General features: G+C 37.4%; 1 protein-coding gene across 1 annotated transcript in view; it reads right to left on the reverse strand.

The window, feature by feature from the left end:
- Positions 1-16106, reverse strand: part of GORASP2 (golgi reassembly stacking protein 2) — a 37125-nt gene that overhangs the window by 4829 nt on the left and 16190 nt on the right. Inside the window, exons 2-7 of the mRNA XM_025853330.2 lie at positions 11348-11428; positions 10064-10267; positions 9292-9378; positions 7992-8122; positions 4863-4995; positions 2811-2934 (exon numbers count right to left, since the gene is read on the reverse strand). Coding sequence (XP_025709115.1) covers positions 2811-2934; positions 4863-4995; positions 7992-8122; positions 9292-9378; positions 10064-10267; positions 11348-11428 — 760 coding nt within the window. The remainder of the gene's footprint in view (positions 1-2810; positions 2935-4862; positions 4996-7991; positions 8123-9291; positions 9379-10063; positions 10268-11347; positions 11429-16106) is intronic.

The following is a 16106-nucleotide window of genomic DNA, read 5'->3' on the forward strand; positions in this document are numbered from 1 at the left end:
TCTTAGGATACTCCATAATAAAGGTTATCTCTTAATGTTTACCATCTACTCATGCGAGAGGTTTTGCTGTCCAAACAGGAGTAACAATGTACATGAATTCCAGATTGTCTTACAGAAATCTGCTTAAATATGGTAGCAGGAATGAATTGTGCCTAAAAAGCATGAAACAACGCTTTTCAGATACTTATTTTTTTCATGTATTTACTTTTCTGCAGAAATTAGAGGCATGTAAAAGTAGAAGAGGGGCCATCGCTTTCATCAGATTCTCAAAAAAGTTGGGTAACTGATATGTTCATTCACTCAAGGTTTTCGGGGGGTACCTACTATATGCTGGACACTATTCTAGGCACTGATGCACTCTACAGCATAAAGAAATGACAAGTCACTCCCTGTCACTCCCTATCCTCTAATGAGGGGCAGCAAAAGGGAGACTGATACTGAACAAGTAAAATACACAGCCTGTAAAATGGCATCAATTCTCTGCAGAAAAATCAAGCAGTGACGAGGACAGGAAACATAAGGGAGTGTATTGAAAAGGTCATACTGATTAATGTCATTTCCAAAGGATATATTCATTTTCTACAATTTTATAATCCCCAAATTTTCAAATCCATAACATATCTACATTTTTAAGACACTTTTAACGTTTCTACAGTTACCAATTGGGCTACTTTGCAGCAACTTAATTAAAAATAAAAGATAGGTAAATAACAAAAAAAAAGTGGGTTCTCACATGTCATGTTGCTAGAATATTCAATTTTTAAACTGATTTTCTAAAAGTGAAAATGTTGATTTCACTCTCTTCTGAGCATTTCTGTCTTTTAATATTCAAGAAGCCATTTCTCTACTGTATAACAAGGCCAGCGATCTCACTTCATGTGCTTCTAAGGCAAGTGTAACTATAATGTAATGAGGGAAGATTTAAAATGTCAAAAAGAAACTGAGATTTGAAGAGAGCGGTCAGAAGAGCTCTGACACGGCACTGGAACACTTACTCTAAAAGATGAGAGTTACTCAGACACTGAGCGGTTTGCTGCCACGGGTGTTACACCAGCCCACCTATACTAAGTCTAGTCAGGAATAAACTAGAAGACCATCTGATGGAATCTAACAAAAAAAAAATCACAATATAAAAAAGGATTCCAACACTGCTCAAATGAAATAAACTTTAAATGCCCTCCCAACTGTATCTATGACTTAATACTGCTGATATTAAGTATTTCATTTCATCTAGGAAAAACCTGGATTGTGGCAATGACCGTAAAACTCCATAAATTCACTAGAAATCACGGAGTTATATACACAGTGACTAAATTTTATGGTACGCAAACTGTATTTTAAAAAAGCCTGGAAAAAAAACCCAGCAAAGAGTAGAGGGTAGAGAAGCAGGTCACCATAGTGCAAACTGGTGGGGCTGGGTGTGTGTGGGCAGGGGTTCATAATACCATGCTGTCTACTTTAGGCTATGTTTGAAATTTTTAATTCTAAAAAATTGAAGTTTTAAATTTTATCTAGAAAACCACATCTTTGGGAATGAAAATGAAGACTCTGAAGAGGGCTGGGATTTGAACTGAGGAGACCAAGTGCAAAAATCATACTGTTGACCTTAACTGCATCTTGGTGAATCCATCTATTTTAAGTCCATTCCAGGACAAAGTGAAATGTGAACAAATTGTGAACACAAATATTAAAAGGAGCTCAAGAATAAAAGGTTTTAATGAAATTAAACTATGTGAGTATTTCTTTCACTTACTCAACATTTACTGAGTAATAATATACTCTTGGTATTATGAAGAAACAAAATCAGAGAAAAGGTGGTTTTTAAAAAGGCAATGGAAAAATAAACTCTACCAACATACCAAGATCTATATCATGTGACCAAGCAATCCCAGGCCTAGGAATATAACCAAAAAAATGAAGACACAGGTTCATGCAAAAACTTGTACACAAACATTCATAGCAGCATTATTCCTAACAGCTAAAAAGTAGACACAACCTAAATGTCCCACTGATAAATGGATAAATAAAATGTGGCATGTCCATATGATGGAACATTACTTAGCCATAGAAAGGAAGTATTACTATATGCTACCACATGAATGAAACCTTGACAACATTATTCTAAGTGAAAGAAGTCAGTCACAGAAACCATGCATATTGCATGAAATGTCTAGATTAGGCAAATCCACAGAAAGAGAAAGAAGATTAGGAATGATCTACGCCTGAGGGGTTGGGGAAAAAACAGTGAGTGACTGATAGGGCATAGGGTTTCTTTTGGGGTAATGAAATGTTCTGAAATTGACTGATGTGATGGTTGCACAACTCTGCAAATACACGGAAAAAAATCCCACTGAATTATCTATTTTAAATGGGTGACTCGCATGGTATGTGAATTATATATCAATAAAGCTGTTGGAAAAAAACAAACAAAAAAGGACTGTACTGGGTAGAACAAGAAATAAAAGGAAGACATGCACATGTCCCCTGAGCAAGACTGAACCCCCAGAAAGAGAACGGTGTCTTGCTCACTTTTGTATCTCCAGTGTTTACTACCTACGGGATACTGCAAACATTTGTTGAGTAAATAGAGCAATTGAGCAGAATTTAAAGGTACAGTCCTGACTCTACAACTTGTCCACGCTAAGAGAAGCCCAGACTCTAAAATACACCGAGAAGAGGTTTAAATGCAGAGCATATTTATAGTTTTCAAAGTACACTGGCATTACTTTTTAAAATTCTATAGCTTGAAACAGAAAAGAGTATCATGTAAAACAAAGTAGGTTGAAAAGAGAATAGATTTTTCTGCACACCTGTACTGAGAACATTACTGACAGCTGGTGGAGTTGAGCTGATAGAAAGTCCAGACAGACCCTGTTCAATTTCTGTAGTTCCTGGTGGTGACAAAGATGGGGGATTAACTGAGGAGAGCTGGACCTGCCAAAAAAAGAAGGAAAGAAAAAATTACTCAAGTTTACTTGAAAGAACATACAGATATTGTCTCTCACTGGTCCTACAGATACTTTTTAAAAAATGTTTTTATTTAAATTCTAGTTAGTTAACATACAGTGTGATAAAAGTTTTAGGTTTACAGTGTAGTAATTCAACACCTCCATACGACACCTGGTGCTCATCACAAGTGCCCTCCTTAATCCCCATCACCTATTTCACCCATCCCCCCACTCACCTCCCCTCTGGTGACCATCTGTTCGTTCTCTATAGTTAAAAGTCTGTTTCTTGGATTGCCTCTTTCCCTTTTTTTTTTGGTTTGCTCATTTGTTTTCTTAACAGATACCTTTTTTGATTATACTAGCTGTTGGAAGTTTTCACCCGGCACTCCTGCCTTCAGACACTCCTTCCTACTTTTGTTATATGTCAAGGACCAAACACTAAACATCCCCCCATCCCATCACTTCCAGACTCTTGACACGTGGCATCTTCCCCATTACACACACTGTTCTAGGAGGAGATTCTACTCTTTCCTCCTTCGTAGCTGTCCCCAAATCATTTTACTCCACCCTCCACCTTTCCTCTTCTCTGAGTTCTCAGCCAGTTTCTAACTTTCATTGTTCATGGAAGAAATCAGCTCGAAGTCTTAATACCATGATGGAGTCTTGGAAGCTTCTCAAGATGTCTAACCTCGTGAGTCCATCTTATCTTTTCTCATCAATGACTGAACGTAGCAGCCAGACCTCTACCTTCCGGGGTAGGAGAGGGATAAGTAAGTCAACATGGATCCTATGGGTGGTTTCACCTCTGGATACTCCACAACTTCTGCCAGCTCCAGTGCCCTCTGGCACATTCCAACACAACTTGCATTCTGGCCCTTTTCCTTAGCTGCCATTCCACCCCCTGGTCTTCTCAGACGGCCCACAGAGGCTTAACTGGAGCAGACACCACTGATGAGGAGCAGCAGACACGGCGGAAGGACTCTAAACATGGAACGATATGGGCTCTGGCCATCGGCCAATGGCAGCGGTGGGCAGTGAGGAAAGGCTCCACTTCTCTAGCTCCTCTTCACTTTCTCTAGAATTGGGGATGGCCAAACTGTGTACCATAAAATGATAGTGGTGGCAGATCTTTCTTTACAATGGTAGCATTTTTCTTCTGGATGTTTGGTTTTTACTTATTCATGCAGACAAGAGTTAACTGTCCTGTGAGCCTTGCAGAGAAAACATTTTAAAACTCTATAAGCCTGTGCAAATATCTTATTCTTTAAAAAGCCTCATTGTGATCCTATAAGAGTCCCACACAGCATCTTGCTCTGCTTTCCCAGTCTAAGTTTCTTGAAATAGTTAAGCACCAGCTCTCATTATCACCTTAATCACCAACTGTTTGCCCTCTGTCCCCGGTGATCTGATATGTGCACCCCGCCAGTCTCTGAAAGGCTCTTGTCCAGGACATGTGTTTTTCACTCCGCTCACCTGACTTCTCTCAATACCTCACAGAGTTGACATGCCTTTTTTTTCTTGAAACTCTGTCCTCCCTTAGGACTTCTTCCAAGCTCCCTTTGCTGGATCCCCTTTCTGCCCATCCATTTAAATATTAGGAATGTTCAAGATTCCAGCCTCATTCCTCTGACCCACCCAGGCCCAATCCCTTGACAATTTTTATCACCATTCATTGGGTTGAATTACCCTCCCTTTGCTGATGATTCCCAAATCTGTGTCTCTAGCCTTGTCCTTGTTCCTGAAATCCAGACCCATAGGCTACCCATCTGGATATTCTAGAGGAACTTCAAATTCAACATGGTGAGCACTTAACTCCTCACCTGCCCCATGCCCATGAGTGCTACCACCACACACACGGACACGTGATTTGTTTTACTGGAAACTGTGTGATGTCATTGGTAGTAGTTATCTTACCTCTGTAAACCCATCTTTAAGAGGAGTAATAGGTGTACCAGTCATCTGTCCTGGAAGAGAAATTTTCTTCCCTTCTTCAAACGGGCGTGTTGGTATTCGATGCAAATAACCGTATCCAATGCCACATCCTAGGCTATGAAAATATTTTTTTTCTTAAAGTTAGTTATCAATCACAGCTTGCATTTCTCTGAGGTTTTGAAATACAAAACCAATTTCCATTCTTTTAAATAATGTCATCCTATCAGAGGTCTCTTCTGACCACCCTTTAAAAAAAGTGTCCGTCTCTCCACCACAGACACTACCCTTACCCTCCTTTATTTTTCTTCAAGCATTTATCATCATCTAACACACTGCACATTATTTTCTGTCTCCCCCAATAAAATGTTAAGGTCCTTGAGGGCAGAGACCTCATTTTGTTTACTGCCATAACAGTTCCTTGCACATGGCAGACACTTAATAATTATTTGCTGAACGAATGACATACAGCCTTTTCACTGAAGAGCTCTAAGTACTTCTGTACGATGATGTCATTTACACAGCCCCTAATTCTATTTCAGAACCTGACACAAATCAATCCAAATTAATCCAGATTCCTTCTACTTCATCCTCCCACTGCCACCAGAGGCATGTTTTTAATAAGACATAATCACACTGCTTCTTTTCATAGAAGTCTGCTGGCCTCCCAATATTCCTTTTCCCTTCTTCCCTCTGGAAAATTACTTCTCTGTGTTGTGTGCAGTGCTGGTGGGACTGTCCACTGGGGAGGCCTTGTGCAAACCAAGAAATGAACGGTTCATAACCCATAGAGGCCAATCCACCTCTCTTGCCCACGGCTGCAAATCTTGGGAGTGACAGAAAAAACAGAAATGGCTTGATCCCTTCAGTAGATTCCTAATGAAAACTGCTAATTTCCTTCCTAACTCCCTAGCAGTGTTGAGTCCTGTCCCTTCCCATGTCTGATTCTTTAGCTGTTCCTCTGATTATAGGAGCAACTCCACAGCGATAAATTCATGTTTGCTTATGACAGCAACAGTTGGTTTCTACTGTTTGGAACCAACGACCCCCCCCAACCACCACCACGGGTACAGTGTTTCACAGTCTCACTGCCCAAGGTGTTTCCAAATTTCCGACCATGGTAAGGCCCTTCACAATCAGATTCCACTTTAGATTTACATCATGATTGCTTTTATCTCCCGAACTATCTGATACTTTCTGAGAAGACCACACACAGTTATCTCTATGCCTCTCTCCTGCCAAGGTATCTGTTATTTCTGTGGCTACTACCACCACCAAAAGCTGGGAGAGCAAGCAGTGGCCAACTCCAGCTCTTCCTAATCCAAATCTGATTTTACACTGATGCTTCATATTACAAAATTACTTATTCCTTGGCTCACTTTTCGTCCTTTCTACCATCAAATCTGCAATCCTCACTGAACTAGATCTCAGGTGGAGAGGAAGAAAGATTAAATAATTTAAATTGATCAATGACAGCCTTTCAGAAGGAGGCATTTTAAAATAATGTTTTTATTAGAATTAGTGATGTTCTTTGCAGTTGGACTTCACCATCAGCAGAATCTCTTCCTTGCACTTTGATTCTGTGTTTACCAAGTACTCTTGTGATACTAATCTGACCTGAGTATTTTCTAACTGGAGAGGGGAAATGTTTCTATTATAAACTAAAAATCTGCCATTCTAATAAATACAGTAGTTTCTCTACAAATTAAGTTTATATGAGGCAGTCCCTCGGAAGTGAGTCAATTCTGAATGCCTTGAGAAGATCATATTTCTGTGTGTTTACAAACCTGGACAATGGACAATAACTTGATCAAGAATTGCCCCAGACAGTCCAGATTCTTGTTTTTTTAATTATTTTATGTTAATCACCATACATAACATCATTAGTTTTTGATGTGGTGATCCACGATCCATTGTCTTCGTGTAACACCCAGTGCTCCATGCAGTACGTGCCCTCCTTAATACCCATCACCAGGCCAACCCCTCCCCCCACCCCCCTCCCCTCTAGACAGTCCAGATTCTTAAGATGATACCTCTATCTGTTTTCTCAAATTGCAACAAGCTAGCATTCTGGTTGCAACATATAGTCAGCTGCAGACTCTCAGGTAGTGTGGGGAAAGGTATTAGGAACAAACAGGGTCCTTCCCGGCCTGCCTCAACTAAGTCATCCTCTTCCCAACAAATGCTGGAACTTTTACAGAATATTTAGAAAAGTGTCCAAACCCTAGGCTTTCCTATAATTATGGCTTATGCTCAAGAATTCCTCAATTAAATAAGGCTTTCAAAATAATGAAAAACTTGTACAATTTAACCAAAAGCTGAAAGACCTTTTAAAGAAGCAATGTTAAGTCTGCATGCTTTGCTTTGGCTTTTTGAAATTAGGGAACTGACTTGATGAACGGTCCTGGAAAACTGATTTTCTACAGTTTGCTTCTCTGCTTGGCTTGATAATCCTTCTAAGTTTTTTTTTTTTTTTTTTTTAGATTTTACTTATTTGTCAGAGAGAGAGAGAGAGAGAGAGAGAGCACAAGCCGGGGGAGTGGCAGGCAGGGGGAGAAGCAGGCTCCCCACTGAGCAAGGAGCCTGATGCGGGACTAGATCCCAGGACCCCAGGACCATGACCTGAGCCGAAAGCAAACGCTTAACCGACTGATCCACCTAGGCATCCCTCTAAGTTGCTTTTTATTGTTGTTGCAATTTGTCTAATTTTTGGTTGAAATCAATCTGTCCATTTTTGAAAGCCAACAGTTTTCACAAAATGCTAAGAAATTTCCCCAACAGCTAGAGAAAGTTACACTTGTATTGTCCCACTGTTGCGGAAGGGAACTGGGAAAATAAAACAAACTATTTTATTAAAATAACAAAATAAAACAAGGCTGTTCACTCTTAGATCAGTAAAGAAAAGGACCGTAGTATATATACATACCACACTACCTAAATATGTGCTTTAAAAAAAATGGATTACTGGTTTCAGTATTCTAGGCTAGCTCTTTCCTTTTCTCAACAGAAGTCTTATAATAAACTAATAACTTGTTTCAAAATAAAAGCAATGATGTTTACACTATTTACTGGTAAGCTTAAGCAATCATAACTTAGTCTGAAAAATGACCTTACCTGCCTTCTCCACCCCACGCAGAATTTGGTGTAATAATCACTTCTCGACAGTTATCAGTGTCTGTATTGTACACATAAAGTTTCAGTGGTTTTGCTTCATGTGTTTCAATAAGGCTGAACAGATCTTCAGACTGCAAAAACATCACAGGAGAAAAACATTTTTATGTTACTGAACTTTAGAACAGTGGGTCTCAAATCTGGCTATTATCAGAATCACCTGGAAAACTTTTTATAAAAAGTACAGATTGTAGGCCCTGCTGCTAGACATAAAATTCATTCCTTAAAACCAATACTCCAAACAAGATTTCAAATATTTTACCTAGCTCCTATGTGCAATGCCTTATCTCCAGTTCCCTAAGACCTAGTCAGCAATTTTAATAAAACTCTTCTACACCCGAATTCTATATATTCTGCTTTTACTCTTTATCATCTTCTTTTAAACATTTATTTCTTCAGTTGAGAAAGAGCACGAGCCAGCGTGCACATGGGGTGGGAGGGGCAGAGGGAGGGAGAGGGAGAGAATCTCAAGCAGACTCCCCATGGAGACTGATACAGGGCTCGATCTCATGACCTTGAGTTCATGACCTGAACCAAAATCAAGACTTGGATCTTCAACTGACTGAGCCACCCAGGTGCCCCTACTCTTCATTATTAAGACCTGGTTATCTGGGCCTCTTATTTTTCTCTCATTTTCGATTTAGCAATGTATACTTCCACTAGCTAACAGACAAGGAAAAGGATCTAATATAACTAAGCCAATTTTGTTCCCTTAAAAAGGGGTAGAGAAAATGAAATCAATAACCAAAATGAGCATCTGCTTTAGTCTTGAGGTATGTTAAGAGACTGGTTTATTTTTAAAGATTTATTTATTTGAGAGAGTGTATACACAAGAGTGGGAGGAGCCAGGAGAGGGAGAGAATCTTCAAGCAGACTCCCCACTGAGCACAGAGCCCCACTCGGGGCTCCATCCCATGATTCCAAGATCACGATCTGAGCCAAAATCCAAAATCAAGAGCTGGATGCTGGACTAACTGGGCCACCCAGGTGCTTCTGTTAAGAGATTTCTGTATATCATACACAAAATCTGCGCAAGTGCCACACGGTACGTATTTTTCCTTACAGCTATACCTTATAAGACACCTCCTCCCATATGTTCTGTTTACACCCTGATGTGTAAGTTATCTTGATTAGCAAAGACCTAAATTTCAACTCTAAATGTGAAATGTAAATATACTTCTGAACCTATACATTAATGAGAAAATGTTATAGAACTTTCATTATTTACAAACACACCAATTACCTCATTCATGACTGTATCTGCTCCAATGATATAATCACTGTGAGGTCTAAGACCTGCCAGTGCCGCAGGAGAATTTGATTCTACTTCCTAGAATAACACAAAAACACACCCCAAAATTAATGTATATAAAATAATCTTCCAAACTTACAGTTCATAGTCCTTAATTTTAGTGATTTAAAAAAACCCTTGTATTTTTCTTTTTAAAAGATTTTCTTTTGTTCATTTGAGAGAGCACAAGCAGGGTAAGGAGGAAAGGGAGCAGCAGACTTGAGCAGTGGCAGAGGGAAAAGCAGACTCTCCGCTGAGCAGGGAGCCCGACGCAGGGCTCGATCCCAGGACTCCAGGATCATGACCTGAGCCGAAGGCAGACGCTTAACTGACTGAGCCACCCAGGCACCCCATAAAACCCTTGTATTTCTATCTTGTTAGACATGTCAGATATCAAAAACTATGGAAAATATATATCTAAATCACAAGCATAAAAATCACATACTTGATAAAAATTTAAAATATTATTTTAGCTATCTGTAGCTATCTGCCTTGACATTTCTCCTTCTAATGGACGAATCACTAGAAAAATAGTTTAGGCATCTATATTTGCTTCTTTTCCTAAATTTTTAAAATCTGTTAACCCACAGCAATGAATTCTAATTTTCAGAAACCAAAAACAGCCTAATAATAATAATACCTCTACAATCCAACTTAGATGAAGACAAGCACCCTTCTACATCGTTTCGTAAACTATAAGTAACAGCTCACAGTTAATACCTACCAATACATGCCAAACATTTTCATTTGCCCCATCAAAGCTGCAGAAACGAATGCTCACTCCCAGCAAGCCCTGGCCACCCCACATGTTGCTCGGTGTGACAGACGTCTCTCGCAGCTCCAGTGTTTTACTACTGTAGATCAGCATTTTTACAGGCTTTTCAACATTTGCTTTCAGTAGATCCTTAAGAGTGTCATTGTCTTTGTTCTGTGAACACATAGAAATAATTTTTCTTAATAAATAAAAAAAAATAATGTTAATTAGCTTAAGCATCCTATGGCCCTATGGGAGTAATACTAATAATCAACATAAATAAAACATCCAACAGGTAAAGCTGCCATTAACATTCAAATGTTCCTTGAAGAATGTCAAAAACTAGGAACAACTCCTATGTTACCAACTTCAGACTTTTTCTAATAGCTGACTATGGATTATGGATTTTGCAACCCAACATTATTTGAAGTGATCTAGGGCTTTAGTGCTAAAAAACCAAAACACTCCACAAGAAGTCGTATTACTAAGAGAGCTGGTATGACTTTGATTTTAAAATCTAAAACATCTGCTGAGGTTGTAGTTTAATTTTGGACAGCACTCCTAAATATACACCTTGTTTATTTATTAGGAACTGGCAGGAAAGAAAAATGGAAGCAGCACGTTAAATATTTCATTACATAAATGAGTAAAGGCCATTATGCAGGAGATGCTGATAAATAACGAAGACTTAAAACTGCTGTAAAAAAACAAAACAAAAACCAAGTAGCCACTGTCATAAGAATTTCCTTTGCTGAAATTATAATTCTTTTCCTTCAAGACTTTACTACAAGTAAACTGAAGCAACTTATAAAAGGTGGTTTTAAGTCTGTACTTTTGGAACATACCTCTCTATTTGGTTCTAAAAACATTATTTATATATCATGAAATTAAGCTCCAAGCAAACTGATATGTTATTTGAGGAGTCTTTACTAATCCAAGCATACAAAGGTCTGAAATCATTGAAAAGGCAAACTTTTTCATCTTATTTCTACTAAAAATAATTAAATATTCAACATATAAAAGTCTCCTAATAAAAATATTAGGAGCTATTTTATTCTAAAATAATCACTGAAGGATGAGGTATAGGATTCTATATTTGACATTTTCATGTTTCCTTACATAATTTTTATAAACTGGTATCATATTCCATATAATGTTTATAACTAATAAATACCCACCCCAGATAATCTGAAAAATTCCATTTTTAAAAGATTACAAAGTATTATAGTCGAAACTACAAAAAGCTTAACTTACTAATCTCGAACCATTAATAGAAACAATAAAATCAAAGAATGGCTCCAGTCCAGCTCTATGTCCTGGGGAATTTTCCTGTACCTGTAAAAACAAAAATGCCAAGAATGTAAAATACAAAGCTTAATTAAAAATTGTAAGCTAAATTTTAATACCTGTTTTCAGCAAAAACAGACTAATTTCACTGATAAGGAAATATAGGTAAAACATTTCTCTTCATCTCTCCCAGATAATGCCCTCCACCTCCCTAAATTCTACCCATTCTTTAAATTCATCCCATATAGGAGGTCCTCTACGGTTCTATCTCACACCACCTACTTTTGGGGGGCAGGGGCAACCTTCCCAGGATATAGCACATGACATAACAGACAATCATCACAAATGAGTGAAAAATTCAAATTAATTTAGCAAGCATTTATTCCACTACTACTACTAGTAAGGCACCATTCAATTACAAAACTAATAGGAACATAGCTGCTGACGTCAAGATATTCATAAGCTATTAAGGAAAAGATAAGAAGAGGAAGGGAAGACACACAGCCCTCTAATAAACTGTAATACAAGACCAACGAGTTTAAGGGCTATAATGGAGGTACAGAGTTCTAAGGAGAAAATTAATTCTGATTGAAGCAGCTTCACAGAAAAAAAAAAAGACATCTGAACTGTGTTTTAAGTCGAGGGTTTTAAAGGTGAGGATGGATAAGGGGATAAGAAAGGACATCTGAAAACTGAAATAATGAGTAAAAATCCAAGAGTCTGAAAACATGAGGTTAACACAGTATAGCTAGACAAGAGGATGGTGTGAGATAGAAATACTGAATTACAGATTTTGAAAATCAGAAAACCTACAATCCAGGGGATCTTTAAACTGAAGTCTGTGTGGATGGCTTCAGGGGAACACTGCAGCTCCTGAAATTATATGCAACATTTTGCATGAATCAGCAGTTTTCTGGGTTTAAATATTGACAGCTTTCATTAGATTCTCAAAGGGTTTCTCCAAATAAAGTGCTAAAACCACAGATTTTGTGCAGTTCTTTTATTTACGGGTGAAGAAACCATCCCATGACTTGCCTGTGGTCCTGCTGGCTCATGATAAGAGGTTAAACTCAGAAGTGTATCTTACAGGGGCGCCTGGGTGGCTCAGTTGGTTGGGCGACTGCCTTCGGCTCAGGTCATGATCCTGGAGTCCCGGGATCGAGTCCCACATCGGGCTCCCCGCTCAGCGGGGAGTCTGCTTCTCCCTCTGACCCTCTTCCCTCTCATGCTCTCTGTCTCTCATTCTCTCTCTCTCAAATAAATAAATAAAATCTTAAAAAAAAAAAAAAAAGAAGTGTATCTTACATCTGCTGGAAAGAAAGCATGGAGCCAGACTTAGAGGGGACTTTAAATGGAAGACTAAGATTACTTAGATTCTCAACAACTCAAATGTTTAGCATCCCAAATTTGAAATGGACTAAAATTAACTATTAAATTTTCTAAATTTACAGTAATAAAAATATTAGGACCTATTAATAGTAATATGACAGAACAGCAAAAAGTTTATACAATACACTTTGCATTTTCTCTAAAATATTTTCATGTTTTAAGGACTTTTTGTTCTCACATTATTTTATACTGTCAAAACTATCCTATGAAAACCAGGTTTGCCTTGATATTTATTTTCAGGCTGATGATCTATAACAGTCCTAATAGTTCTAATAGTTCTGAAGTTACGTAAATGATACACACATTCATCCATACATAAATCTGTAGCTATCTACACAGTAACAAATCATTTTAATGCTTTCAAAATGAAACCCATATTGTTTCCAGAATCTGTCCTTCTAATACCAAACTTCTTGGACTAATGATACTTAAGCTTGGATTAATAATACATTATTTCTTGGACTAAGGCTACCTTTTATTTATTTAAAACCAAATTACACTATCATTACTTCTGAAGAAGCAAAACTAGATCTTCATTTGTTACAGTAAGAAAGAGCTGTCCATCATAAAGATGGTTCAATGCTTAACTTACTAAAACTGTTTAATCTTGCTTTACATAAATTCTCCTGCAAATTTGGGACTACATCACTTTTGTAAATTAAATTAAATTTTGTAAATTAAACAAGTTAAATATCAAAGGGATTTATTATTTAGCTCTAATGAAAATAATCAGCACATGCTTGTTTAGTTTCTTTATACCGTTTTCTTAAATGGGGGATATTTTATATTCCATGTATTACCAAGCAAAACGTCTAGAACGCAAAGTGGCAGGCAGATTTCTCCTCAAAAGGCAACTCTGAAAGGGAAAAGGTGGCTGGCTGGAGCTATTATGAGAAGAAAAGTGAGGTCAAGTCACTGCTAGCTGGGGTGTGAAATGCCTATTAGGTGCCTAGCAATTAGGTGTGAAATGCCTTGGGTATGAAAAGAGGATAATTACCAGAGATCCATGGAGGCCCCCACCATGGAGTTTCTCATTTAGTAAGGTCCTTATCTAATCATCTAACTCTGAATATTTCCAAGTGACCATTTTTTCTAGAAACCAACCAGTCCATTTGATCAGTTTCAGAATTTTCCAGTGAGGCTGCCAAAAGTTTATCTTTTAGTTAAAAAGGGCCAAAGACAGTACTTTTGTAATGTTACCACCAACTGAGAAAGTTGATCCCACATACTGATGCTTATCATGATAGCCACCCTCCGAGTATAAAGTTTTACCACTATTTGTTTAAAATGGAAAGTTTCCAATACCATTAGAAGTATTCTTCCCCATAACTCAAAAGAGATTCAACAGCCAAATATGAATTCTAAAAATAATAAGCTTAAATAATCCTTTCTCTAACTTTATTTTTCTATTTGCATTTGCTACAAACATGGATCTCCTCTAATGGACCTTGAAATTAATTTCCTTCCTAAATTATTTACATCATTTGTACCAGCATTATTCTGGCAACTATGTATCTTAATTACCAATAGAAAGCCAGCAGAGGGAGCCCTAGAAAACGTTCTCTTTGACTCTAATATACTTAAAGGAAACTTCCTACATTTCACAGCATGGAAAATAGTATCTACAACACAGCAAATTAAACATCCACACAGGTAAGTTTCTCTGGCAATATTATCCACTGACAAGAATCTCTTAGGCATCCAATCTTTCAAGCATATTATTACTTCAATTCTTTCTGTCCACTCTAATATCTAGTATCTTTCAATTGTTGATTCACTGCCAGCTTCCTTCAAACCACCTTAAATTAAAAACAAAACAAAACAAACTCATGTATCTACCTACCTACCTACCTGGTCATCCAGCATTTATTACTGGGCCAAATATTACAGCAATTTAAGATGAACAGGTTAAATTGGAAAGTTTAATAGTTAAGATTTTACAAGATTTTGAAAAAATGCACAATGAAAAGATAATAGAATTCTAGAGCCAGACTGATTTGGTTTTGAGGCATGATTTTACCTACTTATTACCTGTGTGAGCGTGGGAAAGTGTATTTATCTTTCTGGGCCTCAGATTTTTCATTTTCAAGTAAAAGGTAATGTCATCTACTTTACAAGAATACCACAGAGATTGAATGAGATCATGAAACGCTGAGCTGACATTATAAAACGCCGAGCTATAAGACTCTGACATATGATAGGAGTGTTACAAATCTTTTTTTTTTTTTTTTTTTATGGTGTACCTGGCATGTTTGATGCTTGGAAGAAATCTTTTTTTTTTAAGTTTATTTATTTAAGTAATCTCTACACCAACATGGGGCTGGAACTCAGGATCCCAAGATCAAGAGTCGCCTGCTCTTTTGACCGAACCAGCCAGGCGCCCCAGGAGTCCTACAAATCTTAAACTCCTCTTCCTAACTCCATCATCACCACCCGAGGGCAAATCTTTATAACCAACAAAAAGGAAAGAAAAAGACATAAAATATTAACTAGCAAGAGAGAAACCATCTTTTAAAATGTGTCTCTTAAAAATCAATTCCAGATGAAGAGATTTGAAGATCAAACAATAAAACAAAAAATACAACCATAAAGGTAAAATGACAGAGCCTTTAGAGAAATACATAAGAGAATATCTTTGAGATTTTCAAATATGAAAAGACTTCTTAAACTGGATACAAAAAGCACTAACCATAAGCTAAAAAAATTTATAAACTAAATACTAAAATTACAAACTTCTCATCAAAAGACACAATTAAGACACTGAAAAGATATAATACACATCCAACAAAGGAACTGTATTCAGAACAGATTTAGAACTACTGCAAATCATTAAGAAAGAGACAGTAAAACCACAATGAGATAGGACTTCACATCCACAAGGTTGGCTAAAATAAAGACAACAACAAGGGTTGGAAACAAACCCTCATATATTAATGGTGGGAATGTAAAATGGTGCAGTCACTGTGGAAACAGTTTGGCAGATCCTCAAATGTTAACAAGTTATCGTATGACCCAGCAATTCTATTCCTAGATATATAAACAAGAGAAATGAAAGCATGTCCATATAAAAACCTGTACACAAATTTCATAGTTGCGTGATTCATAGGAGCCAGAAAGTAGAAACGACCCAAATGTCCCTTAACTGATGAATGAACAAAATGTGGTACACTCATAAAATGAAATATTATTTGGCAATAAAAAGGAATGAAGTATTCATGTTACAACATGAATGAACCCTGAAAACATTATGCTAAATCATGAAGACCACAGATTGTATGATTCCATTTATATGAAACGTCCAGAAAAGGCAAATCCACAGAAACAGAAAGTAGATCAG

Source organism: Callorhinus ursinus, unplaced genomic scaffold, assembly GCF_003265705.2.
Source record: "Callorhinus ursinus isolate GAN/ISIS: 27379988/994484 unplaced genomic scaffold, GSC_fseal_2.0 scaffold2, whole genome shotgun sequence".
NCBI lineage: Eukaryota > Metazoa > Chordata > Mammalia > Carnivora > Otariidae > Callorhinus > Callorhinus ursinus.